Source organism: Carica papaya, chromosome 2 (assembly GCF_054855325.1).
Source record: "Carica papaya isolate Zhongbai chromosome 2, ASM5485532v1, whole genome shotgun sequence".
NCBI lineage: Eukaryota > Viridiplantae > Streptophyta > Magnoliopsida > Brassicales > Caricaceae > Carica > Carica papaya.
In genome coordinates, this window is record NC_142310.1 from 4811278 (window position 1) to 4839010 (window position 27733).

At 35.0% G+C, this 27733-nt stretch overlaps 3 protein-coding genes and 1 long non-coding RNA gene across 4 annotated transcripts; 3 read left to right on the plus strand and 1 right to left on the minus strand.

Annotated features, from left to right (window-relative positions):
* Positions 1–15389: 15389 nt before the first annotated feature.
* Positions 15390–17563, plus strand: LOC148268687 (subtilisin-like protease SBT4.9). Its single transcript, XM_088212861.1, has 3 exons — positions 15390–16332; positions 16437–16719; positions 16827–17563. The coding sequence occupies exons 1-2, from the start codon at positions 16096–16098 to the stop codon at positions 16521–16523; spliced, it is 324 nt and encodes a 107-aa protein (XP_088068987.1). The 5' UTR covers positions 15390–16095; the 3' UTR covers positions 16524–16719; positions 16827–17563.
* On the plus strand, positions 16736–18172 carry LOC110808867 (subtilisin-like protease SBT4.4). The gene is made up of 3 exons (XM_088212860.1): positions 16736–16938; positions 17013–17226; positions 17323–18172. Exons 1-3 carry the CDS (start codon positions 16750–16752, stop codon positions 17838–17840), a joined length of 921 nt encoding a protein of 306 aa, XP_088068986.1. The 5' UTR covers positions 16736–16749; the 3' UTR covers positions 17841–18172.
* A 4262-nt stretch (positions 18173–22434) lies between these two features.
* On the plus strand, positions 22435–26162 carry LOC110808877 (subtilisin-like protease SBT4.8). Its single transcript, XM_088212859.1, has 9 exons — positions 22435–22671; positions 22761–22852; positions 22956–23050; positions 23291–23528; positions 23728–24250; positions 24329–24609; positions 24717–24828; positions 24944–25157; positions 25428–26162. Exons 1-9 carry the CDS (start codon positions 22534–22536, stop codon positions 25946–25948), a joined length of 2214 nt encoding a protein of 737 aa, XP_088068985.1. The 5' UTR covers positions 22435–22533; the 3' UTR covers positions 25949–26162.
* Positions 24611–25528, minus strand: LOC148268688 (uncharacterized). The gene is made up of 2 exons (XR_015816839.1): positions 25394–25528; positions 24611–25198 (listed from the first exon to the last, which is right to left on the minus strand). It is a non-coding gene; the product is annotated as an uncharacterized LOC148268688 (long non-coding RNA).
* Positions 26163–27733: the final 1571 nt, after the last annotated feature.

Genomic DNA, 27733 nt, shown 5'->3' on the forward strand with positions numbered 1-27733 from the left:
GGAGGAGAGGAAGTCGGCCACCGTTGCCGCCATACCGGAGGCCAAATCGACGCAAAAAGTGAGTTTTTTTTCTTCCAATAGGCTTTATTTTCTGAAAATCCAAAAAAAAACCCGAAAACCATGGGCAGAGCTCGACCAAACTGCCGCACCCGCGACCCAAAACCCTTTTCGGTGAACCCGATTCCCCTTCCCGTTTCATTTTATTTTATGACCATTGAATTCTTACCTTTTTTCTGGTGCAGGACGACCGAAGGAAATCCCCAGCCATGAGCGAGGAATGATGGAGCCGCCATGTTAGAAAACCCCCTCTGTCGGTAAGCGTCATTTTTTTTTTTGGTAAATAAAGGCCATTTAACCTCAAATTTTATAAGTTTTCGCATAGGATTAAACGAAATCGGCCAAATCAAGAGGAGACACTGCCGTAAGCGGTGGAGTCGACATCGGAGCATGGTGGTGACGCCGTTTCGGAATCCTAAACTGGCCAAAAAATTTTAAAACCTTATTTTTGGCTTTTTTTTGGATATTTTGGGATATGTGATGTGTATTTTCAGTTTTCGCAAAAAAATCTAAGAAATTCGAGAATTGCCAAGAAGTGTAGTGAAAAAGGCGGTGTTTCCAACACCGACCTGGGGTAAGAATCCCTCACATTTTCTTCTGTTACAGTTAATTGAAGTTTAAATAATCATAAATGGTAAAATTTGTGAATATTGACAATATTTTATTAACGAAATATAAGTCATCGATGAAGCCGGTAGTTGCTAAGTGTACATTTTATTTGTGCTATCTATTTGTTTCTATGTTACCTAAATTACTTATTGCTATATCATATGTTTTAATTTATTGATTTTAAATTACTTTTTCGCTTATTAATTTACTTAACCGTTTTATTCCTATCTGTTGGTTAGTTTGAAAAAATGTTCTAATAACGTTTTCTTAGTGACTAAAGTAACAAATTATATTGCCGTTTAATTATCATTATAATGTCCTGAAACTATGAAACAAGATTTTGTATGTAATTGATTATTAGTTGATAATGAGGATATGTATGTGGAAGGCTTACTGGGTGTTATGAAAAAAAGTGTACGAACTCGTTACATAGGGTAAACTCTATAGTGGACATTACTTTAATTGAACAGGGCTTAGAAGTCTCATACTGGAAGGGGTTGAGAAATATTTGATCACTCTAATACCAAACAAGGTATTAAGGTGGTAGTATGTTTGACACCCATTACTAGACATGGTATAAAGATGACCAGTTATTTAATAGATTGGATATTGAGTTCAAGTATAGGAAGAACCGCTATGGACCCTCAGAGATACGGAGGTAAGCAAGTGAAAATGTAAAGTTCGATTATTGTTATTTCTTAAAATGTCTAATGAATTCCTATCTTGATTATTGTCTTCAGAAGTCGTATTTAAGAACCTAGAAGATGACTATGAACTACATTTTTAAAATTAAATAAATTTACCAAAAAAAAAAAAAATGGCTCCATTGGTTGTTTTGTGATTTTTACTAACATTTAGTTTTCCATATCGGCTGTTAAGTATTGATATTCTTATTGGGATAGTGTAGACTATTTTCCTTATTTAACCATTTTAGATCAGGATGACCAAAATCTGAATCCTGAACAGTAAGAAAGTTAGCGACTAAAGGTTGCCTCCCGTTTTCCATCAGAGTTGTACTGCGGAAGTCGACTCTATAGTTTTCAAGTTATATTTCTATTTCTGTTATTTTAATCTCTTTTAAGGGGTATTCCCTTAATTCTATTGAACATTCTGATTTAATTGTGTAAGGAATGTAAATCCTAGACTCTAAACTGCTTCTGCTTATATTTCATTAATTCAGTATTTCCATTCAATTAAATTTTGGGCCTTTATAAGTTCCATACCAGAAGGGGTTGGAAAATATTTTATTCACGCTCATACCAGATGTGGTATTGAGGTGGTGGTACATTTGGTGCCTATTACCATACATGATATGAGGACGACTGATTAATTAATAAAATGGTAATTGGGTCCATGTGTAGTAGGAACTCATATAGACTCCAGCGATACCGATAAGTAAGTAAAAAAAAGGATAAGTTTGATTATCGTTGGTCTTTTGGAATGTATAATGTATTGCTATCTTGATTCTTTCTTTCATAGGTGATATTTGAGAACTTAAAAGGTGAGTATAAAATTAACATTTTTGAATTGAATGAATTTACCTAAAAAGAAAAATAACTGCATTGGTTGTTTACGATTTTTACCAATATTTAGTTTTCCGTATCGGTAGTAAAGTCTTGATATTCTTACTGGGTTAGTATAGTTCATCCCACTTTATTAACTATTTTAGATCAGGACGATCAAGATTCGGATTTCGAGTAGTAAGAAAACTAGCAATTAAAGATTGCCTCCCGTTTGCTACCAGTTGCGCAGCGGAGATCGACCCCATAGATCTCTAGTTACACTTTTCATTCTGTTATTTTAATTTCTTTTAAGGGATATTTCCGTATTTCTATTGAGTGTTCTGGTTGAACTGTGTAAATAATGTAAACTATAAATTCTTAATTATTTCTGTTAATATCTAATAAATTTCAATATTATTATTCAATTGAATTTTGGACTTTTACTGGTGTCTTTCGGTTTCATGGGCGACGATTGATTAATGTTTTGAAAATGAATCTCAAATAATACCAAATTAAGGAAAGTTCTTTGCTGAATTAAATTGGGGGATTAATTAATTTATTCAATGTAAAAAGAAATGGGCGATTGTAGCTTGTAACTTCACCCACGTGCCATTTTTTAGAATTAAAAAATTGATAAAAATATCTATTATTCATGGAATAATTTAAGTTGGTTTGGTTTAAAATGAGTAAAAAAAAAATTATGATATTGGTTGAACTTATATGCTTGTTTTGGAAAATGACGTCATATTACTTAACTATTAGTTGAATCTGGTTTTACAAGAAAATAATTATAAGATTTAAAATAAATCAATTATATATCTCATCCAAGTTAGCTGTTTTTGCCTTTTGATTTTTTTAATTAACTTTGTACTAACAATTCATTCATTTATATTTCTTAGATTGAAGTCCAGGAAATTAATTTTAAATTATCTTAATCACGATGTTTATTAATTGGGAACTGAACCAAACCAAACCAAACATAGAATAAGGAATGAATTCCAAATTTATGGTCCGACTATTTTATTTCGGATTGTTGAATATAGAATCATTTCTTTTTGGTTCAATTCAAATTAAAGTAATATTAATAGGTCTTATTGACTAGAGAATTAAATAGACCAAATCACTAATATTTTTTTAAAGATAATATTTTAAATAAAAGATTATACAAATTAAAATTAAAAAAAATTACTTTTTATTCAATTTTTTCTATCAGTTTATATATAGAACGAGGACCAATCGAATAATTCAATCTAATTTTTGAATATGAACAAGAAAATAGGGACCATTCATAAATGTTGGAAAAGCTCAATTAGAAAACAAGCACAAATTCACAAATGTTGAAAGTTGAATTATGATCGTATCTTTGGTTAGAACATTTTTTTTTTTTTGGGAAAGAAAAATTTAATTAGAATGAAGATATGTCTTCTTTAATATTAGCCGTATCAACTTTAATCCATCTTGTAGCTCTTGATCTATCTTCCTTTATTACTTTTAAAAGTTAAGTATTAAACCGATTATGATAAGATATACCGTTGGTAAAGAATGTTAAAACTTAAAAATCAAATAATAAATTCTTATTTATTCTTCAATTGTTTAAATGATAAACAAATGATATCAATAGTTAAATTGGGTAAAAAAAAGTGTTTATAAGTTAAAATTTCATAAAATAATTAAGAATAAGAAATAAATAAAATTCTGTAATTTCTAATACAGATATCTTGATATGACTTATAAAACCCAAAACAGATTTTATTACATGCTTTATAAACCAAAGAAAAAAATTAATTTCAATTTATGAGCTATTAGCTTATAACTTTAATTATATATATATATATATTACTTGATGGGCAAACTAATTATAATACCTAATTACTTGAGGCTAAACCTTCATTGATATTAGAAAAAATATCTTCAATGTCTGGACCTAATGTTTCAAAGTCAGGAAAAGCACCCAAAACACTTTCTAAATCTGCAATTAGATTTGATAATTAAAATTAAGCGCACGAAATTTGATTGGTGAAATTAAAATCAACCTACCATGTATGTGTATATATAACTTACTTACTTTTTAAATGTATACGTGTACATAATTTTCGTATATAATATAATTAGTTAAATCTTTCACAAGTTTTGCCTTTTTTGTTGTATTCTGTTGTACCAAGAGCAAGGATTGGTTTGTTTTAATAAAAGAAATAAATGATAAGTTAAATAATTACTTAATTGTGGGAGTTCTAAAGTTCATATATGTAAATCTTTAGGAGTTACATTAATATTATATCACCCTCCTTTCCATCTCTCCAACAAAACATAATTCAATCTATTAAAGGAGTGATGTACATACACTGTTTGTAGGAAGGTTGGTCATGGAGTTTCAGAGTTGCTAGTAGTGTTTGGGGAGGTCATGAGTCTTCCAAGGTCTTTGTAGTGTTGTGTAAAAATTGAAATGAATTGATTTAAGAAACTTGATTAGTTTAATTTCGAGTTTACTGAAAATTAATTAAAATTTTATTAAATTTATAAAATCAAATTGATTGATTTAACATAATAATAATTTTTTATATATTTTAAATATATAATACATTAAAAATGTATTTCTATATTATTACGTGTCACAAAATACATATTATATAGAATACAATATGTAAATATACATGGCAACTTATTTTCATGTGATGATTTCTTCTTCTTCTTTTTGGCATTTTTGAAAAGAATAGTTGTTGATGGGGACGACTAAGCTTGTAATCTTTGTGTTTTTGACAAGATGATTTCCCTCCAATTGGCTTTTTATTTATTTATTTATTTATTTTTTTTGAGAAAACATTATAATTTTTTTGCCTACTATATAAAAGGAGGTGTGTAAAACGTGACAAAAGCCTATTGGAGGGAATCATCTTGTCAAAAACACAAAGATTACAAGCTTAGTCGTCCCCATTAAAATCTATTCTTTTCAAAAATGCCAAAAAGAAAAAGAAACTATCACATGACAATAAGTTGGCTCTCTGGTTTCACTCAAGAAAGCAACAAGAAAGAAAAGAAAATTGGCCCTGCAGCTTGGATTTTTTAAGATTCTCAATTTATTTGGTCTAATTTTAATATATTTAAAATTAATATATAAAATATAATTTTTAAATTTTTATTTTATGTAAAAATGAAAAAAAATTAGGTGTAGAATGAAATTAAAAATAATTTTAAAAAAAATAGGTGAAAATTTGGGTTATAGTGGTGTTTTTAAAAAAAAAAATCGAAAATTGAAAATCAAAATGCAATTTAGAAAAAATGTGCCATGTAAAACCGCGCAGTAAGCAGCTCCGACGAACCGGAGCGCGCCTCGTGGCAAGGCACGCTGGCGCGGTGCCACATGGGAGGGCACACTGGCAATCTGCGTGCCTGCAATCGGACGATCTGGATTTATTCCCGTGCGTGTGGACGGTCCGAATTCGTTTCCTCTTTAAACGTGATCGTACGATCCAGATCAAATCGCGATGAACGGTTCAAATTCATTTCATATTTAAATGCGATCGAACGGTTCAGATCAAACGCGATGAACGGTTCAGATCAAACGCGATGAACGGTTCAGATTAAAAAGAGACGGATATAAATACCTCACTTCACACCAAACCATACCCTAGCCACCAGACCCACCTGCCGGAGAAAAAGAACCAGTCGCCCGGAAGGGAGCTGATTGTCGCCCGCCGCCGTGTCGAAGTCACCTCCGACCGTCAAGAGAGGTAAAATTTTTTTCATTCGCTCGAAATTCAATTTTGAACACCCCCATGGCCAAATCAGAGCAAAAGGATTGGTGGATGATTCAGAAACCGCGGGCAAAGCTCGGTGTTGTCGCTGTAAAAAAAATAAAAAATCACATCCAATGAGGCCCTTCCCAATTCTTGTTTTGTGCAATTTTTTCATCATTATATTCACTATTTTGTTTCCCACAGGTTGACCAAAGAAAAACACCCAACCGCGAAGGTGAGCCGGCAGAGTCGTCGTACCAAAAAACTCCGCCACGCTAAGCTTCTATTTTTTAATTTTTTTGGGCCAACCGAGACCCCTTAATGTGTTTTCTCACAGGGATAAGTATAAAATCGGCCAAAATCGGTTAAAACTGGTTAAAAATGGGCACCGCCATGTTGGAATCCTAAAATTTGCTGGAAAGGGTTTTTAATACCGATTTTAGATTTTTTGGGATATTTCTAGGTATTTGGAGGGTGTTTTAATCTCCAAAGAAAAATTCAGAGAACCCGGAGACCGCCAGTAGGCATAGCTGAAAGCTTAGCATTTCGAACATTGATTCGAGTAAGAATCCCTCACTCTATTCCTTGTTATGGAATTGAAGTTTAATTATAAATAATGTGATATTTTGTACAATTTAGAAAATCTCGATAATTAATCACAGATTACTAATGAAGCCAAAACCATTATTATTCATTATTTTATCCTATTTGATTGATTTTATAGTTTTTAATGCATGATAATACGCTAGAGTTGGTAAGATGATTTAGTTGTATTTCCATGATGCATATATTGCTTCTTTTGTGTGATTTACAAATAAATTGTGAAACTAAAAATTTAATATAAACGAAAAATTGTTTGATTAAGTGAATGAATGAATTGTAGCCTTACTGGATATCTTAGGAGATGGTGGACGGATCGGGTACATATGGAACCCTACTGTGAACGTTACCTTATACTGGACGGGGTATGAAGGATTGATACTTTGGTGCTCATACCAGATGGGGTATGGGGACGACCCTTTTCACCCTCATATCGGACGAGGTATTGAGGGATTGTATTTTTAGTGCTCATACCGGATGGGGTATGTGGATGGCCAGTTAATTGAAAATGTTGAATAAGGGTTCATGCGTAGTGGGGACATCCCTATGAACCCTCATGGATACCAGTAGATAGATAAAAAGAAAAGAATGTTGTTTTGATTAATTGTACATGAGATTATGAGATTGTTTGTGCCATTGTCTCTATAGGTTAGGTTTGAAAATTTCGCTACGATAAATATATAATAAATGATTTTATTTATGATAAATGAATTTATTTAAAATAAGAGCTCAATTAGTTATTTTTATAATTTTTATAAACATTTATTTCTGCATCGGTGAGTAGTGTGACATTCTTATTGGGTTAGTATAACTCACTCTTTCATTAACTATTTTAGATCACGAAGACCAAAATCCAGATTCCGATTCACAAGAGAGTTGCGAATAGGACGTTCAATTATTTACTTTTCATTATTTCTTTACTTTTTCGTTGTATTTTTAGAAGGGTCAATCTTGTAGCCCTATTGAGTATTCTAAATTATTGTGTAAGGAACGTAAATCCTAATGCTATTATTTCGCTTATGCATTTAAATTTATAATTTATTTCCTTTCAAATTTTGGGTCAATATAGTTGGTATCAGGGCCGCATTCCTCGGAACCATTCCTTACACAAAAATCCTAGTAAACACCAAAGAATAAATTATCACTAAATCATTCATTGTAAAATGAAGGTACAAATAGATGAGGAGAGAAAGACCCCCCACTAAACCGAGCAGCCTAGGAGAGTTCGCTTCGAGAGGATGTTGATCGATTATTTAAAATACTGGAGAGACTAATCGTTGCCCAGCAGGCTCGGGAGGAAAGGAGGGAGCTACCTGACCATTTCTTGTTACCACAGGTTGAGCCACCCCTGCAGCCGGAGGGTCCTGAGCCACCCTGGTATAACCCTGTTCCTCCACAGTACCATTTGGCACCACCACAGTATGATCCAATACCTCAACCACAGTACCACCCGATACTACCACAATACAGCCCGGTACCCCAACTGCATCACCTGGTACCACCACAGTACAATTCGGCGCCTCCGCCATATCATCCAGTACCACCACAGGGCCATCTGGTCCATCCCCAGCACAATTCAGTCCCTCTCCCACGGGACCCAATTTATCCCATGATGGATCCATACTACATTGAGAGGTATAAAAGACTAAATTCATCTACTTTTGTAGGGGATATTCCTTTGAAGAGGCCAAGTATTGGTTAGTTGAGACAAAGAAGGCCTTCACGACTCTTGGGGTGATTCCCGAATAGAGAGTTATACTTGCCACCTACATGCTGGTGGGAGAGGCAGGCCACTGGTGGCAACTCAAGCCGGCCACCCTGCCCGTTCGAGTCACTTGGGAACAATTCTTGATGACCTTTAATGCAGAGTACCTCCTAGAGCATCTCCGACATCTGAAGAAAATAGAGTTTGCACACCTGGTCCAGGGTGACATGACTGTATCAGAATATGTTCGAAAGTTCCTAGAATTGGGTCGGTATTCCCCTGAGAGCATGATGGATGAAGGCAGAAAGGTAAGAAAGTTCGAATGGGGTCTCCGTCCTAAGATCAGATGGTAGCTGTATGTATTCGAACTTAGTACTTATCGGTTGTTTTGGTCAAAGCACAACTAGTGGAGAGGAACCTTCGTATTTTTTCTCCAATAGTAGGGAACCTCAGGCCCCTGGTTTCATACCGCAAACCAGCACCTACTATACATGTTCAGCAGAATAAGAGATCTAGGCCAATGATTCAGACTTCTCCTCAAATTCCAACAACAAGACGCGGGAGGACTTGCCAACACTATGGCAAGGATAATGGGGATCGACCCTATTATCGCCTCAACAATACTTGCCGTATATGAGGGAGTACCCAACATTACGCGAGGTTGTGTACGAGGAATCAGAATCGGGCCAGACCTCCTATTTATGACAGAGCTTACAACTTCACTCAGTATGATGCAGAAGCCAACCCAGACGGGATACATGATACGTACACTATCTGTAATCATCTTACGCATATTTTAATTGATACTGGTGCCTCATATTCATTTGTTTCACATGCTTTTGTATCAAACTTGAATGTATTACCTGAAGGACTTGATTCTGTATTGTTTGTGTCTACTATTGGGAGTAGGACACTACTGAAGGAGGTTATATATAGAGTCTGTGTCATAGATATAACATATAGAAAATTGAGTATGGACCTAATAGAGATTGACATAGGGAATTCTGATGTAATCCTAGGAATGAACTAGTTAGCAGCGTATCACGCCACAATTGATTATTTTCATAAGAAGATTGTATTCAACCCTCATAATGAGGAGTCATTTAAAAATTAATAAACTTGTTTAACATTTGTCCTCTCATGACAATTTTTCTTATTATCAAGCGCTTTAACCCGACTGTTTTCTCTAACTAGGCAAACTCAAGAAAGAAATTTATATTCAAGAGATTTTAGTAGTTCAAGACTTCCTGGATTTATTCTCGGATGAACTATCTGGACTGCTAGTGGACAGAGAAGTTGAATTCACCATAGACCTTTAGCCAGACACCCAGCCTATTTTGATTGCCTCTTACCGCATGAGTCGTGTTGAGATAGAAAAGTTGAGAAAATAGATCAATAAATTGCAGAATAGTGGATTCATCCGACATAGTATGTCCCCTTAGGGTTTCAGAGTCATATTTGCAAGGAAGGGGGATGAGACGTTAAGGTTATGTATTGACTACAGAGGACTAAATATGGTCACGATCAAGAACAAGTACCCCCTCCCCAGGATCGATGACCTTTTTGATCAGTTGTAGGGTGTCAAAGTCTTCTCCAAAATATACTTACATTTAGGTTACCATCAAATAAAGATCAAGACAAAAGACATTCCCAAAACAGCTTAGGTACAGACACTATGAATTATTGGTCATGCCATTTGTACTAACCAACACACTAGCCATCTTCATAGATTTGATGAACAAGATTTTCAGATAATTTGTGGATCAGTTCGTCATTATATTTATCGATGATATCTCGATCTATTTAAAAAGCAGAGAGGAGCATACTCACCATCTAACTCAGCTTTTACAGGTCCTTAGAGAAAAAAGTTGTATGTAAAGCTGAGCAAGTGTGGGTTCTGTCTCGAGCATACTACCTTCTTAGGCACATCATGTCAAGGATGGAGTGTCAGTGAACCCCTAAAAGGTTGAGCCAATGCTCGACTGAAAAAAATTAACCTCGATCAAAGAGATTCGTAGCTTTCTGGAATGACAGATTATTACCGCATATTTGTGAAAGGATTTTCTAGTCTACCTACTTCTTTGACTTGGCTCACAAAGAAGAATGCCAAGTTCAAGTGGAACGAAAACTATGAAAGGAGTTTTTCATAACTAAAGAAGCGGTTGACTACCGCACATGTGTTGGCTTTACCAAGTAGGACATGTGGATATATAGTTTACAGTGATGCCTCCTACTTGGGATAGGGTTATGTTCTGATGTAGCATGAAAATGTCATAACCTATGGATCCAGACAGTTGAAAAGTCATGAGAAAAACTACTCTACCCATGACTTAGAACTTGCCGCGATTATCCACGCTTTGAAGACTTGACACCATTACTTGTATGGGGAGATCTTTCAGATCTATACCGATCATAAGAGCTTGAAACATATATTTACTCAAAAGGATATCAACATGCGTCAAAGAAGATGGATATAACTCCTCAAGTATTACGATTACAATATCTTGTATCACTCGGGTAAGGGCAACGTGGTAGCCGACGCACTCAACAGAAAAAGTGCAGGTATATTAGCTCACATGATGGTTTCAGAATGCAGCGCAATATGGGCCACACAACAGGTACAACTTCAGGACTTGAAAAGAGTCATATGTTTGGCTCACCTGACTGTTCAACTTGAGTTGATATAGAGAATAAAGGAAACCCAATCCGCCGATTCCACCCTATCAGCCCTCAAGAAAGATGCAGAATAGGGATATAATTCAAAATTTCGAGTCTCTACTGATGGGTTGCTTAGATTTCAGGACAAAGTGTATGTTTTAAGTGATAGTGAACTGAAAAAGGACATCATGACAGATGCCCATAGCTCATAGTTTGCCATGCATCCTGGAAGTACTAAGATATATAAAGTATGCGATCCCGATTTTAGTAGAACAAAATGAAAAGAGATATGGCCGACTTTGTTTTCAAGTGCTTGGTATGTCAGCAAGTTAAGGTAGAGCATCAACACCTAGGTGGGCTACTTCAGTCATTACCAATTCTGGAGTGGAAGTGGGAACATATCACAATTAATTTCATAACAGGATTGCCTAGGGCACGCTCGTGACATGATGCCATTTGGGTAATTGTTAACCAACTCATCAAGTCTACCTACTTCTTGGCTATCAGGATGACTGACCCATTGGATAAGATAGCAAGAATGTACATTCAGGAGATAGTTAGGTTACATGAAGTGCTAGTGATAGTAGTGTTCGGTAGGGATTTCAGGTTCACTTCTCGGTTCTGGTCTAGTTTTCAGCAAGTCATGGGAACGAAATTTTTTCTTAGTACTGTATTCCACTTTTAGACCAATGGACAATCAGAAAGGACGATCCGCACACTAGAGGATATGCTCTAAGCTTGTGTTCTTGACTTCGGGGGCCATTGGGATGATCATTTACCCTTAATAGAGTTCGCCTACAATAACAGCTACCAAACAAGTTTTGACATGACTCCGTACGAGGCGTTGTATGACCGTCTATGCAGATTGTCGATCTATTGGAAAGAAGTAGATGATAGAAGATTGTTTGATCCAAATTTTGTGGAGGAGACTACAGCCAAGTAGTTAAGAGCAGGAAGAACATTCAAGCGGCTCAGAACAGACAAAAGAGTTATGCGGATACCCCGAGAAATGATTTAGAATTTGAGAAAAGTGATTGGGTGTTCCTTAAGGTCACTTCGTTCAAGAAAATCAGTAGGTTTAGCAAGATGGAAAAACTAAATCCTTGATTTATCGGGCCATTTGAAATCTTAGATAGAATTGGCACCGCCGCCTATAAACTGACACTGCCTACAGAACTTTTCAGGATCTATAATGTATTTCATGTGTCCATGCTACGCAAGTACATCCCGAACCCTTTTCACGTCTTGGCCCACGAGCCTCTTTCACTCTAGGAGGTTCTGTCATACGAGTAGGTACCGATCGATATTGTGAACTGAAAAAGCAGAGTACTCTGCAACCGGAAAATTCTTTTTGTTAAGGTCCTGTGGCAGAACCACACATAAGAAGAGGCCACATGGGAGCTAGAATCAGACTTCAGAATCCAGTATCCTCAACTGTTTGATTGAGTGAGAGAGAAACAAATTTTAGGGATCAAATTTCTTTTAAGGGGAGAGAGTTGTAACACCCAGAATTAATTTTAATATATTTAAAATTAATGTATAAAATATAATTTTTAAATTTTTGAATTTTTATTTAATGTAAAAATGAAGAAAAAATAGGTGGAGGATGAAACTAAAAATAATTTTGGAAAAAAAATGTGAAAATTTGGGTTCTGGGAGTATTTTTAAAAGAAAAATAAAAAATTGGAGGTCAAAACGTAATTTAAGAAAAATGTGCCAAGTAGGACTGCGCAGTCAACAGCTTTGATGAACCGGAGTGCACCTGTGGCAAGGCACACTGGCGCAGTGCCACCCGGGAGGCCACATGCCCGCGATAGGACGGTTCAGATTTGTTCCCGTGCGTGTGGACGGTCCAGATCCGTTTTCTCTTTAAACATGATCGTACGGTTCAGATTGAATTGTGATGAACGGTTCAAATTCATTTCTTATTTAAACGTAATTGGATGATCCAGATCAAATGCGATGAACGAACTAGATTAAAAGAAGAACCGCTAGTAGGCGTAGTTGAAAGCTTAGGATTTCAGACATCGATTCGAGTAAGAATCCCTCACCCTATTCCTTGTTATGAAATTGAAGTTTAATTATAAATTATGTGGTATTTCGTATAATTTAGAAAATCTCGATAATTAATCACAGATTACTAATGGAGTTGGAACCCGTTATTATTCAATGTTTATCCTGTTTGATTAATTTTATAGTTTTTAATGCATGATAGTATGCTGGAGTTGGTAAGATGATTTAGTTGTGTTTTCTTGATTCATGTATTGCTTGTTTTGCGTGATTTACATTTAAATTGTGAAATTAAAAGTTAAATATAAACGAAAAATTATTTGATTAAGTGAGTGAATGAATGATAGGTTTATTGGATATCATTAGAGATGATGAACGGATCGGGTACGTAGAGAACCTTACCGTGAACGTTGCCTCATACCGGACGGGGTATGGAGGATTGGTACTTTGGCGCTTATACCGGACGGGGTATGGGGACGACCTATTTCACCCTCATACTGGATGGGATATTGAGAAATGATATTTTTGGTACTCATACCGGACGGGGTATGGGGACGGTCGGTTAATTGAAAATATTGAATAAGAGTTCACGCGTAGTGATGACATCTCTATGAACCCTCATGTATACCAGTAGGCAGATAAAAAGAAAAGGTTGTTATTCTGGTTAATTGTACATGAGAATATGAGATTGTTTATGTCATTGCCTTTATAAGTCAGTTTTGAAAATTTCGCTATGGTAAGTGTATAATAAATGATTTTACCTATGATAAATAAATTTACATAAAATAAGAGCTCAATTAGTTCTTTTCATAATTTTTATAAACATTCATTTATGTATTGATAAGTAGTGTGACATTTTTAGTGGGTTAGTGTAACTCACTCTTTCATTAACAATCTCAGATCAAGATGAGTTAGATCCAAATCCCGATTTATAAGAGGGTTGCGAATAGAATGTTCAATTGTTTGCTTTCTATTATTTATATATTTTTTTATTGTCCTTTTAGAAGGGTCATTCCCATATCCCTATTGAGTATTCTGAATTATTGTGTAAGCAATGTAAACCCTAACACTATTATTTCGCTTCCGCATTCAAATTTATAATTTATTTTCTTTCAAGTTCCGGATCATTACAATATACATATATATGAACTTTATGAAGAGCCTTATAAAGATATTAAGTTAATGAGGTAATTATGGTGACGTAAGTTTATTGAATCAGGAGAAGGTAAGGAGACTGTCTATAAATGGAGCTAACCTCGGACAGTGTTTCAGCACACATCTCCAACTCAACAATGGACTGCAAGTCTCCCTGCAGATGCTTGCTTATGCTCATCTCATTCTTCTTCTTCTTCTTCTTCGTCTTTCCAGCAGACGCAGAAAGTCCTCGACAGGTTAGTTGAGAATTCTCAGTACACATATATGTACAATATTACATACAATATGTACAGACAGGTTGGTTAATTATAGTTACATGTCACAGGTCTATATTGTCTACACGGATGGTGGATCTGCTGGTAAGTATGCAACCAGCTCCGCTCATTTGAAAATTCTTTAACAAGTTCTTGAGGACAGGTATAATGAAAAACGATTAACTAATTGAGGTTTACTTTGTTAGTTACTAATTTGAAGAAAATATCTTGACAAAACTTAATGTGTTTGAACAAAATTGTCGGGAAAACAGTAATGCAGCTTCAGAATCTCATATTTATAGCTATAACGAGATCTTCACTGGATTTGCAGCTAGACTAATTGTTGATCGTAAGTAAATGAGCTTCAAGGAAGGCTCTGTGAATGAGAGAACTTAGAGAGAGAAAGTTGATGAGAGAGAGGGATAGCAAAACAGAGCAAGGTTATGCAACAACCTCTGTTTTACTGTTTTCTGAAAGGCAGTATTTTTGGAGAAAGAAGAAATGCTATATTTTTATTTCTTGCTTGTATATATATAGGAATGCAAATAGAAGCAGATTATTTCAACTAACTGATCAAATCAGAAAGCCCGAAATCCATGCATGCACGTTGCATGGTGTTTTCGTATCCTACCATTAAACAACTTTACGGTAGATTTGAACTAAAATTGAAACTAAACGGATAAAAAAAGCCATTAAATTTAATACTCCCCCTTAATGATTTTTTCCATCCCCACATTTCCTCGCAATTCCTCAAATTTAGCTTTAGATAGAGCCTTGGTTAGAATGTCCGCAAGCTGATCATCAGTGGAGCAATGTATCAGCTTGATTTCTTGATTCCTCTCAGCCTCACGTATAGCATGATACTTAACGTTGATGTGTTTAGTTCTCCTGTGCATTACAGAATTTTTCGCAATGGCAATTGCAGACTTGTTGTCTACATACAACACTGTAGGTGTTTATTTGTCCAGCTTTACATCATCGAACACTTTCCTTAACCAAATTGCTTGGTTAGCTGTTGTAGTTGCAGCTACATACTCAGCCTCAGCAGTGGACTGTGCCACAGTATCTTGTTTCTTAGACGCCCATGAGAAAGCACCGGAGCCTATTATAAAAAAGTACCCAGTTGTGCTACGTGCATCTTCCACGCTTCCTGCCCAATCACTGTCACTGTAGCCGACCAATCCACCCTCATCTCTTGCTTTGAATTGAACACCAAAGTTCCAAGTTCTTTTTAAATACCTCAGCACATGTTTAGCAGCTTGTAAGTGTGATTCCCTCGGTGAAGCCATGTACCTTGAAAGCAAACTCATTGCAAACAGAATGTCTGGTCTAGAAGCCGTGAGATACAGAAGGCTCCTAATCAGACTTCTGTAATTCCCCTCATCAACTTTGCTAGCTTTCTCGTCCTTTGACAACTTCAAGTTGGACACCAGTGGTGTAGACATTGATTTACAGTGATCCATGTTGAATTTATTTAGGATTTCTTTGGCATACTTGCCTTGTGAAAGAAAAATACCCAAGTTGCTTTGATGAATCTCCATTCCCAGGAAGTAGGTAGCCTCTCTGAGATCAGACATCTCGAATTTCGTTTCCAATTTCAGCTTGAACTCTATCATCTTTCTTTTGTTGCTGCCTGTCACCAGTATATCATCAACATATACTGCAGTGATTAGTCTGTCTTTATCTCTATTCACATACAAGGTGGAGTTCCTTCTGCCAGGATAGCGGCATACAAGGTTTGCTGGAAGACAATTGTGGGAGACACATGTCAAGAACAAGATCTTCTGGCGGCTATCAAGGATGGAGTTGACATGTTATCAGTTTCCATCGGTTCAAATGTGACTAACCAATACCCTGTTGATGGCCTTGCAATAGGATCTTTTCGAGCAATGAAGTGGGGGATACTGACATCTGCAGCAGCAGGGAATTATGGGCCACATCCTTCTACAGTCACAAATGGTGCACCATGGATTTTGACAGTTGGAGCTAGCAGCATTGATAGAAAGCTTCTGGCGAAGTTAGAGCTCGACAATGGACAAACATTCATGGTAATTACTTCAACTTATATTTCATGGTTGGTACTTCTCTTCCTCAATGAAAGATTATGTCTGAGAGTCACGCTATGTTTAATGTTTATGACATTCTGAACCAGGGAGATTCAATCAATTTCTTCCCGACTCAAAGATCTTTCTACCCAATTCAGCTAGGAGAAGATGACAATAAAAAATATTCTGATTAACAATTCAACTAAAAGAAAGAATGTGGTTTTTAAATCAGTCAAATCGTGCACTGCTTGCAATTAAAGTTGGTGCCCAAGGAGTAATCTGGGATGCAGATGAAGTATTTGTATCACAATCATGCTAACTTCCTTTACCCGGTGCCTGTCTCAATACAAATGCAATTGACAAAGTGAAGAAATATGTGATTAAAACCAAGTAAGAACCCTTAATTTGTGTACATAAAGCATGTCTTGGATATATTATGTAATTTTTCCCCAGAAACAAATTAAAGAGAGTTCTTGGTGTATGTTTGATATGAACAGAGATCCCCTTGGAAAAATATATAAAAGCATAAGCGTTCATGATCCAACAGCTCCATTAGTAGCCTCCTTCTCTGGCAGAGGACCAGCTGAAGTTACTCCAGACATTCTTAAGGTAATATACAGTTTATATATGCTTAAAATTAGGACAGATTTCATCCGCATCAAGAGTATATTTTGTTTTTGCAGCCTGACATTACTGCTCCTGGAGTTGATATCTTGGCAGCATATTCACTGAAAGCACATCCAACACCTTTCCCAAATGACAAACGCCATTCACCATTCAATTTCGTCTCTGGAACTTCCATGGCATGTCCTCATGCAACAGGAGTTGCTCTTTATGTTAAGACCTTTCATCCTTCATGGTCTCCTTCTGCCATTAAATCTGCTTTAATGACAACAGGTGCTACCCTTGTTTAACCAAGAACAATTATATACAGATATATATACATATATAATTTTTATGTTTTCGATGAGTTAATCAATTTTTCTTTCCCAGCATCTCCCATTAATTCCAAAGACAACCCAGATGCTGAATTTTCATACGGATCCGGCCACATAAATCCATTAAAAGCACTTAATCCAGGCCTGGTTTATAACACAACAGAGATGGACTATGTAAACTTCTTGTGCAATGAACTCCCTCCCATACTGGTGAAGCTCATTTCTGGAGATGATGTTGTCAACTGCTCAAACAGTATCAATGCTTACGAGCTGAACTACCCTACAATGTCTGCAAATGTAGAACCAACGAAGCCTTTCACTGTGAAATTTCCAAGGACGGTGACAAATGTAGGACAGCATAATTCAGTTTACAAAGCAATTGTCCAGTCACCTTCTCGTGTCAGCGTGAGCGTTAATCCGAAAGTCTTGGCATTCAAATCCCTGGAGCAGGAATTGAAATTCCAAGTGAAAGTTTCTGGTGGGGAACTTGAAGCTGGTGAAAAAATCTCTGCCTCACTTGTGTGGTCAGATGGAAAGCACAGTGTTAGAAGTCCTATATTTATATATGCTTAATATTTTTCAACCAGTTCAATTATCATTATGGATGATTAAGAAATTGAAGTAAGATCATTCATGTGGTCAGAGAAATGCAGACTGTGAGGAGTCGTATAATTTTGTTTGTGAAGGTGATATGTGCCTAATGTTTTTCAAGCACTTGTATGGGTGATTGAGAAATTTGATGTAAAAAAAGCTTAATAGGTAACATCCACTATTAGATGATAATAAGTAGAAATAAAATCTTGTTCCTCTTCATTATTGAATCAATTATTGTTCTCATAGAATGTAAAACAAAAAAACATAAGAACAAAAGTTTCGTTCTAATAATACAACGTGGAATTTTCCAACTTTTGTCTGATATTCCTCGAATGAGTACATATGTATGTTTGTATGTATGTATGTTTGTATGTATGATCGTTTTCAATGAACTTTTTTAAATGAGGGAATTATTGAGTGATGTTGTAAGATTATCATATGAGAGTAAAACAAAATCATTGATCTATTTGATGAATAATATATCACTAGAAATTATTTTATAAATTTAAATAGCATTTTATTCGTATGTCAATAATTAAATTTAAATTTAATGGGTTAAATATAAATTAAAAAAAAATACTAGTTCTAAATCTTCTTTTGAAATTGAGTATAGGACTTTAGCTATTGTCACTTTTGAATTACAATGACTGAAGTATTTACTTGATGGTTTATATATTCTTTTCATTTATATTGTGATAATTTGTTTCTCGTTAAAATTGCAGAAAATTATATCTTTCATAAACGGAATAAACATAAAAATTGATTGTCATTTTATTTAAAGAAAAGCTTTATGAAAGTCTCATTCATTCATTACTAGTTCCCTCTCAACATCAATTAGTAAATTATTTTATTTAAGATTTAGTTATTTCACTGTTTCTGAATGCTATGTTCAAGCTGAGTATACAAAAATTGTATACTTCACATTGAGGAGGGTTATTAGAATAGTTAACAAGTTCTGTTAAGGTTATAATATATTCTTTAAGAATCAGTTGGGTTATTAAGACGAAACCTCTTAGAATTTGAGTAAATAAAAGACTATCTCAAGCTTCCGCTATTTCTATTCTTGTTTTTTCTTATCTTTTGTATTGTTCTATTATATGTTTATAATTACTTTAATCTGTTGAGTATTATTTATAAATAGTTTAACGTTTGAGTTTGATTTGTAAATATTAAAAGTTTTTTCTCTCTCTCTATTAGATACCGACACCCCTCATTAATAAAATATCTCAAAGTTTTATTTTTCTAATTTTCAATTATCAATTCTCTCTCTCTCTCTCTCTCTCTCTCTCTCTCTCTTAGTTCTAGAGAGTTTTTATCGCTCTTTGTAAATTTGTCCAAATCATCCTGAGTTTTTTATCTTGTTTTGCTTGCATTTAATTCATTTTGCCAATTCATGAAATTCAACACACCATTCGCAATTCTCTTCTTTGCTGTTTATTTTCTTCCTTGTGCAAGCAGTTCTCAATATTAAATTAATGAGCTAAATCAAATGCTATCATGAGTAGAGACATTGTCCAATCTGAAATTACCTCAATAATACAAAAAATATCAAGTAGTGTAAAAAAATTCATATTTTTTGAGTAAAAATTTATATGTATATCAACAAATAATATATAAATACAAATAATAATATAACAAAGATGACCTTCAAACAAAAATAACTAATCTCATATTGATTGCAGCTAGACCAACCAACGAAGAGAACCAAAAGTTGGTCCGTCAGCATGTACGTGATTTATGCTTAACATTTGCATTTTGGTAAAATATTCACATGCATGTATGCACATATATGATACCGTAATAAAATATGGAGTTCACTCTTTCGCTGCTTGATTCCAGACCTATTATGATGGCATATACCTTGTCAGGATGAAACATTTCATTTCTTTGCTATTACTCGAACTGAAACCTGTAATATGTTCTTACTTCTTCGTCCGTTTTTAACAAAATAATGACTACAGATAATACATACATGAATTGAAGATGTGAAAAATACTGTGGCTGTTTTGCCTAGCAGGAGTTTTAAGCTTCAGACTAGTAGATCATGACATTTTTTCTGGGTTCTTCAACACTGTAAAATGATTTGTCAGACGGGAGAATAATCTAATTTTTGGGATCTTGGACACCAGAATCTGGCCGGGATTAAAAGAGTATTTGAGACGAAGGACTGGTCCCATAATCTAGTTGTCTGAAGCTGAAATCTTCTGCTTGGAAAAACAGCCACAACATTCTTCACACCTGCAATATTTCATATGTATTATATACAGGCAAAAAATGTCAATAATCATATGTGCTCTATAAAAGCTAAGAAAGAATAAGAGTAAAAAAAAATAGGCTTTGTCACACGTTTGGAAATGTGTTGTTATTTACAATTAAGCCAATTAATTTTATGTTTTTTTTTTTTTTTCTTTTAATTTTTGAGTCGGGTATCAACGCTTGTTATTGTTTACCTATTTTAATAAAATGAATTGGAATAACAATTGAAGGGCTGCTTGTGTTTCTTAAGCACCTTTTATTGAACTATTGCACCCTACTCCATAATCTTAACAAAAGTTCATATTTAAAGTTGAAACAAATTATTTTAGATTTTGTATAAAAAAAAAAAAAAATTTAATTAATTTAGAAAGTGATGGGACGTGAAGATAATCTCAATCCAGAAACCCTAACAAGGTTTGGTTTTGTACAAGAGAAATAATATGGCTACAAATGAAACTTTTATAAATATCAGAAACAAATATCTTCAGTGTCTGGACTAAATACTTCAAAACCTGGTCCAACAAGCATCTTTGGTACTTTGTCAGGGAAAGCACCCAAAAATGTTTCGTCTCCGTTCTAAGTTCCACATCCAATCATCATCCACCCATGATCCAGAAGAAGATATAACACCCACAAGCCAAATAACATATAGATTATATACACACACACACACAAAAATGTTTATATTGATCAAATTGAACTTCGTGTGGCCTTAAAATACAAAAGAGATTTTACTACGTGGTAGTAAAGTGGGTGATATCATTCATCTTATATAGTGGAACATGCGCCTTAAAACCGGGTGGTATCAATCATTTGGTAGGTAAGATGGAATTAAAAGTTTTGGGACAGACGAACAATATAATAGTGGTGGAGTTTGGAGTTGGGGCCGAGCAAAATGGTTGCCGGCTCAGTTCAGTCATTGTCTGATGGAGGTGAACTTTTAGAGTTGCTGGGGTTTGGGAGGTCATTAGTCTTCTTCCAACCTCCTACCTAGTTTTCCCAGTGCGGTATAAAAAATTGAATCGTTGGTTTTCAACAAAATTGGTTAAACCAGATTACTTTAATTTTTACTAAAATTTGATTAAATTTTGTTTCTAAATTTGTGGGATACGAATAGACTGATTTAATATATTTTGAATAATGATATAATATAATATATTATATACTACTATATATCACAAAATATATACTACATACAATACAATATGAAAAAATATGTGCTGTATATAATATAATATAATATATTAAAATCTAAAATTAAGAAAACAAAAATTTAAGTTAATTTTCAATTATTTGATTATTAATCAAACCGATCAAGATTATTTGATCAGTTTAATTAAATCAATTTAATTGATATAACCATCCTATATCTAATCACTATGCAGCATTATAAATCCTTAGCACATGAATGAATGAAGTCTATCATTTACTGTTCGGTATTATATTTTTATACACTATAGTAATATTTAAATATGTGAAGTTAGATAGAAAATAATATAAATATATATACAGCTCAAAAGTACACCAACTAAATATTAATCATAATTTTAAAAAATAAAAATAATTAATTTATTTAATTTAAGTCATGAAAATTATAATAATAAGCCTTAAGGGAAAAACTTAGATCTTTTAAGTCCTAATAAAATAAAAATTAGATTTTGATGTCATTTTTATATTAATCATGTAAGAGAAATCACCTTTGGTATTTAAAAAATTATTAAAAGATTAATAACGTATTAATATAATTTGGTAATTTCCTTAAAGTTTTATAGCCACATATAGTGGTGAAAAGCTATCTAAATTTGCTTAGCCTGAAAAACCCATATATATACTATATGTACAATTTTTTATTTTTATTTTTATTTTTATTTTTATTTTTTACCAATAGATTTATATAAAAAAAATCCCATATATTTGGTGTGTGTACAATTTTTTTTTTTTTTAAAAAATTTCTTTTAACCAAGAAATCTTGAAAAAAAAATTAGATTCAGAGATAATAAACATAATTATATTTATTATTTATTATTTTCTCAATTATGCTCTCACCTCAATTTGAATTCGCAGATAGAAAAAATGGGAACGAATTAAATTCAAACAAGTTGAATTGAAAAGGTTGAAATATAAAATATATTAATTTACTGCATTAAAAAATCTAAAAAAATATTTAATTATCATATAAAAATAAATTCTGAAAAAAAAGTAGCCTTATATAGTGGGCAAAAAACGTTAACATTACGAACGTGATCGTCCCCATTGCCATCTCAATAATTTTCTATTTGTTTATGTACATATACATATACATATACATATACATATATATAAACTTTGTGAAGCGTTTTGTGAAGATATGAGTCAATGAGGTAATAAGCTGGCGTAAGTGTACGGAATCAGGACAAGCAAAGGAGGCTGCCCATAAATGGAGCTCACCAGGAACAGTATTTCAGCAAACATCTCAAACTCAACAATGGCATGCAGATGTTTACTTCTGCCGCTCGCATTCTTCTTCTTCTTCTTCTTCTTCGTCTTTCCAGCAGACGCAGAAAGTCCTCGACAGGTTGTCTGAGAATTCTCATTACACATATATGTACAATATTACATACAATATGTAAAGACAGGTTGGTTAATTATATGTACATGTCACAGGTCTATATTGTCTATACAGATGGTGGGTCTGCTGGTAAGTATGCAACCAGCTCCGCTCATTTGGAAATTCTTGAGCAAGTTCTTGAGGACAGGTATTACGTAAAAACGATTAATTAATGGCGATTTACTTTGTTAATTGCTAATTTGAAGAAACAATTTTGGCAAATTTCATGGGTTTGAATAAAATTGTCGCAGTAATGAGGCTTCGGAATCTCATATTTATAGCTACAACGAGATATTCACTGGATTTGCAGCTAGACTAACCAATGCAGAGAAACAGAAGCTGGCCAGTAAGCATATATATATATATATATATATATCATATATAATTTAAGTTTAACAATTGGAATTTGATAATATAAGTCGAGCATATGTATCAATGATCACATAATAAGCTCTGGAGTTACAGCTACGCTCTTTTTCTTTTGCTATCATTGGAACAGAAATCTTCACTCTGTTTTTCCTCTGTTTTTACAGAGTACTGACATTCTTCCCACTACAAAATATAAATATATATATATGAATTGCAGGTGCGCAGAATGTTGTGGCTGTTTTGCCAAGCAGAAAATTTCAACTTCAGACTACTAGATCATGGGATTTTCTGGGGTTGTCCACCACTGTAAAACGGATTTCCCAGGTTGAAAGTAATCTGATTGTTGGAGTTTTAGACACCGGAATCTGGCCAGGATTAGAGAGTTTCCGAGATGATGGATTAGGTCCTCCTCCAAAAAAATGGAAGGGGGTCTGCCACAACATAACCTGCAACAAGTAATTCTTACAAACGCAAATTATCCATTTCTCAAGCATGACTTAATTATCATATTACTGCAACTAAAGTAAAATTAATACAGAAAGAGAGAACTTAAAGAAATTTTACGATAATGGGCGATCAGAAACCTATTTTTGGACTGTAAATTCTCTGAATATGAGCTACGAATCGAGAGTTTCTTGTTGACGAAAATTGCAGCAAAATAATAGGAGGAAGGTCGTACTACACCGGAGACCAACCTCTTGCTGAGGAAAGATCTGTGATTGATACTGATGGACACGGGACACATACAGCCTCAACTGTTGCAGGCATGGAGGTGGGGAATGCAGGTTTTTTTGGATTGGCAAAAGGAACTGCCAGAGGTGGAGTTCCTTCGGCCAGGATAGCAGCCTACAAGGTTTGCTGGAAGACAATTGCAGGAGCCACATGTGAAGAACAAGATCTTCTGGCGGCTTTCGAGGATGCTATCAAGGATGGAGTTGACATGTTATCAGTTTCCATAGGTTCAAATGAGACTAAAGAATACCCTATTGATGGCCTTGCAGTAGGATCTTTTCGAGCAATGAAGAAGGGGATACTGACATCTGCAGCAGCAGGGAATTATGGGCCACATCCTTCTACAGTCACAAATGGTGCACCATGGATTTTGACAGTTGGAGCTAGCAGCATTGATAGAAAGCTTCTGGCGAAGCTTGAGCTCGGAAATGGGCAAACGTTCATGGTTGGTACTTCTCTTCCTCAATAAAAGATTGTGTTAGAATCACGTTATTTTTAATGTTTTTGTGACCTTCTGAACCAGGGAGATACAATCAATGGCTTCCCAACTCAAAGATCTTTCTACCCAATTCAGCTAGGAGAAGACGACAATCAAAACGTTCTGATTAATAATTCAACAAAAAGAAAGAATGTGGTTATTAAATCAGTCAAATCGGCACTGCTTGCAATTAAAGTTGGTGTTCGAGGAGTAATCTGGGATGCAGAAGAATTATTCGTATCACAAGCATGCCAACTTCCTTTACCAGGTGCCTGTCTGAATACAAGTGCAGTTGACAAAGTGAAGAAATATGTGATTACAACCAAGTAAGAACCCTTAATACGTGTTTATATAGCATGTCTTGAACACATTACATAATTTTTCCCCAAAAACAAATTAAAGAGAGTTCTTGGTATATGTTTGATTCGAACAGTAATCCAGTGGGGAAAATATATAAAAGCATAAGCGTTCATGATCCAACAGCTCCACTAGTAGCGACCTTCTCTGGCAGAGGACCAGTTGAAGTTACTCCAGACATTCTTAAGGTAATATACAGTTTATATATGCTTAAAAGTAGAACAAAATATCTACCAAGAGTATATTTGGTTTAATCTATACATAATTAATGAATCCTAGTACATTAATATTTGCTTTTTGCAGCCAGACATTACTGCTCCAGGGGTTGATATCTTGGCTGCATATTCTCTGAAAGCCCCTTCAACACCTTTTCCAGATGAAAAACGCCATGCACCATTCAACATCATCTCTGGAACTTCCATGGCATGCCCTCATGCAACAGGAGCTGCTCTTTATGTTAAAACATTTCACACTTCATGGTCGCCCTCTGCCATTAAATCTGCTCTAATGACAACAGGTTAGAAGGATTGCTGCAGGTTTAATCAAATTAGAGTTTACCTGTGGATAGATTAGACATGTCAAATGAATGAATTTGAATGGTGAAAAATATTTCACTTGCAAATAAGAGATTATTGAGTTCCAAAAAGGACTCAAGTCGCTTATAAAACATTTCTTTGGGTCAACAAGTCATTTATATGGAGAAAATTTGAGCTTAAAATGTTATAAATGCTATTGGAGCATGCGCGAACTTACCAGCCTCTCTAGTAACTTTTTTATCTCTGTTCAGCAACTCCCATGAGCGCTAAAGAAAACCCAGATGCTGAATTTTCTTATGGATCCGGCCACATAAATCCATTGAAAGCACTTAATCCAGGCCTGGTTTATAACACAACAGAGATAGACTATGTAAACTTCTTGTGCAATGAAGTTCCTCCCATAATAGTGAAGCTCATTTCTGGAAATGATGTTGTGAATTGCTCTAACAGTATCAGCAATGCGTACGAGCTAAACTACCCTACAATGTCTGCAAATTTAGAACCAAACAAGCCTTTCACTGTGGAATTCCCGAGGACAGTGACAAATGTTGGACAGCCTGATTCAATTTACAAAGCGATTGTCCAGTCATCTTCTCGTGTCAATGTGAGCATTAATCCGAAAGTCCTGGCATTCAAATCGCTGGATCAGGAATTGCAATTCCAAGTGAAAGTCTCTGGTGGGAAACTTGAGGCTGGTGAGAAGATCTCTGCCTCACTTGTGTGGTCAGATGGAAAGCACAGTGTTAGAAGTCCTATATTTATCTACGCATAATATTATTCTGGGTGATTAAGACAATTGAAATAAGATCATTCATATGGTCAGATTGTAAGGAATCCTATCATTTTGTTTGTGAGGGTGATATATGCCTAATATTTTTCAAGCACTTCTATGGGTGATTGAGAAATTTGATGTTAAAAAGTTTAACATGTAACATCCAATATTGGATGATAGTAAGTAGAAATAAAATCTTATTACTTTATGTTGACGTGGTTAGAATTTTGTAGATATTTTATCTTAATTATGTGAAATATTTTATATTTATCTTAATAAATAGTTTATATATATTTTGTAAATTTTAGTATTTATCTTAAAAAATATTTGATATCTATCTTAAAGAGTTTCTTTATATAAGAACATATGTTCTTATTGGTGATGTAATCTGTTTTGATCATAGTGGTGAACTTTTTTATTGGTGTAACGCACCGTCCTAAAGATGAAACATTACTACCACGTATCATCCCAATTCAAGAACATCCTCCATCATGTAATAAATTTCTATCATTATATTTCACAAAAGTAACAATCACCTCCTGTCAATTAAATATTTAGAGAGTACATGATTAATTCGTATAGTTCGATGTTACAACAACTATAATCTCAATGTTGATAAGGTGTGTGCACTCATATATATCAAACGAGTATCCTATACTAATGTGCGTCCCTTCCTTAAGTGTGGGGCTCCATCGCTAAACATTATGATTTCGACTTATGATCTAACACATATGAAAATAACAGTAATGAGCATCAATAGACTCAGTAAGAAAATATAGAACTTAAGATTAACAGTATAGAAACTAAGAAACTTCCCATCCCAACACTCCTCACTTAGACCCTCACTCCCACCTATCCACTCTCCCATCTTTACCCTAAGATGGTCATTTCCCCAAAACTTTGTTCCCTATATCTACTCGATTGCACCTACTGCTTACTCCTACTAACACCGAAATACTCCTACACCCCACGCCCGTGGCTACGGTCCTGAAGGCCTACACACACATTCACAATTCGCTTATGTCCACTACTTAACCTTAGTATTGGAACCAATCAGTCTTTACCGACCACACATCCACACCTTCCCACTCTTTCGACCTGGAGAGGCCACCCACACATACCACTCAGTCAGTTATTCCTTAATGACCTTAGTGCAACGGCTTGTAAAGACTACACATACACACCCCAACCCATACCAACACCAGCAATGCTCGGCCTAGAAATGCCAAACACACACATCCAACAAACCAGTTACCCATGTCCAACCTGGGACAACGACCTGTAAAGACCACTCATACCAACACCCTAGTCCACATTAACACCGGCTATGCCCGACCTAGAGAGGCAACACACACACCTAGTCCACCTCTATCTCAACTACAAACTACAGCAATGGCCTGTACAGGCCACCCCTACACAAGAAGTACCGTACCGCACCACTTCCTTCCATATAACTCTCAGCCAGTGAAGGCCCTTTGCATATCCATCACCCAATCTGCCACCACAACCATAAAGGCCACACACACTCACACACACACACCAGATCACATAAGCTCACTTACTCACTCCCCACCATGCTCGGCCAGTCTTTGCCACACACGCACATACCAGATTCTACACTAGAACGCTCACTCACATTGTCACATTTGGCCTGTAATGGCCACACACGCACACCGACCACGCCACGGCTCTTTTGGAGCTACACACACTCACACAGACACACACACACACACACCAAATCACATACATTCACCTACTCAATCCCTACAATCCTCGGCCAGTATC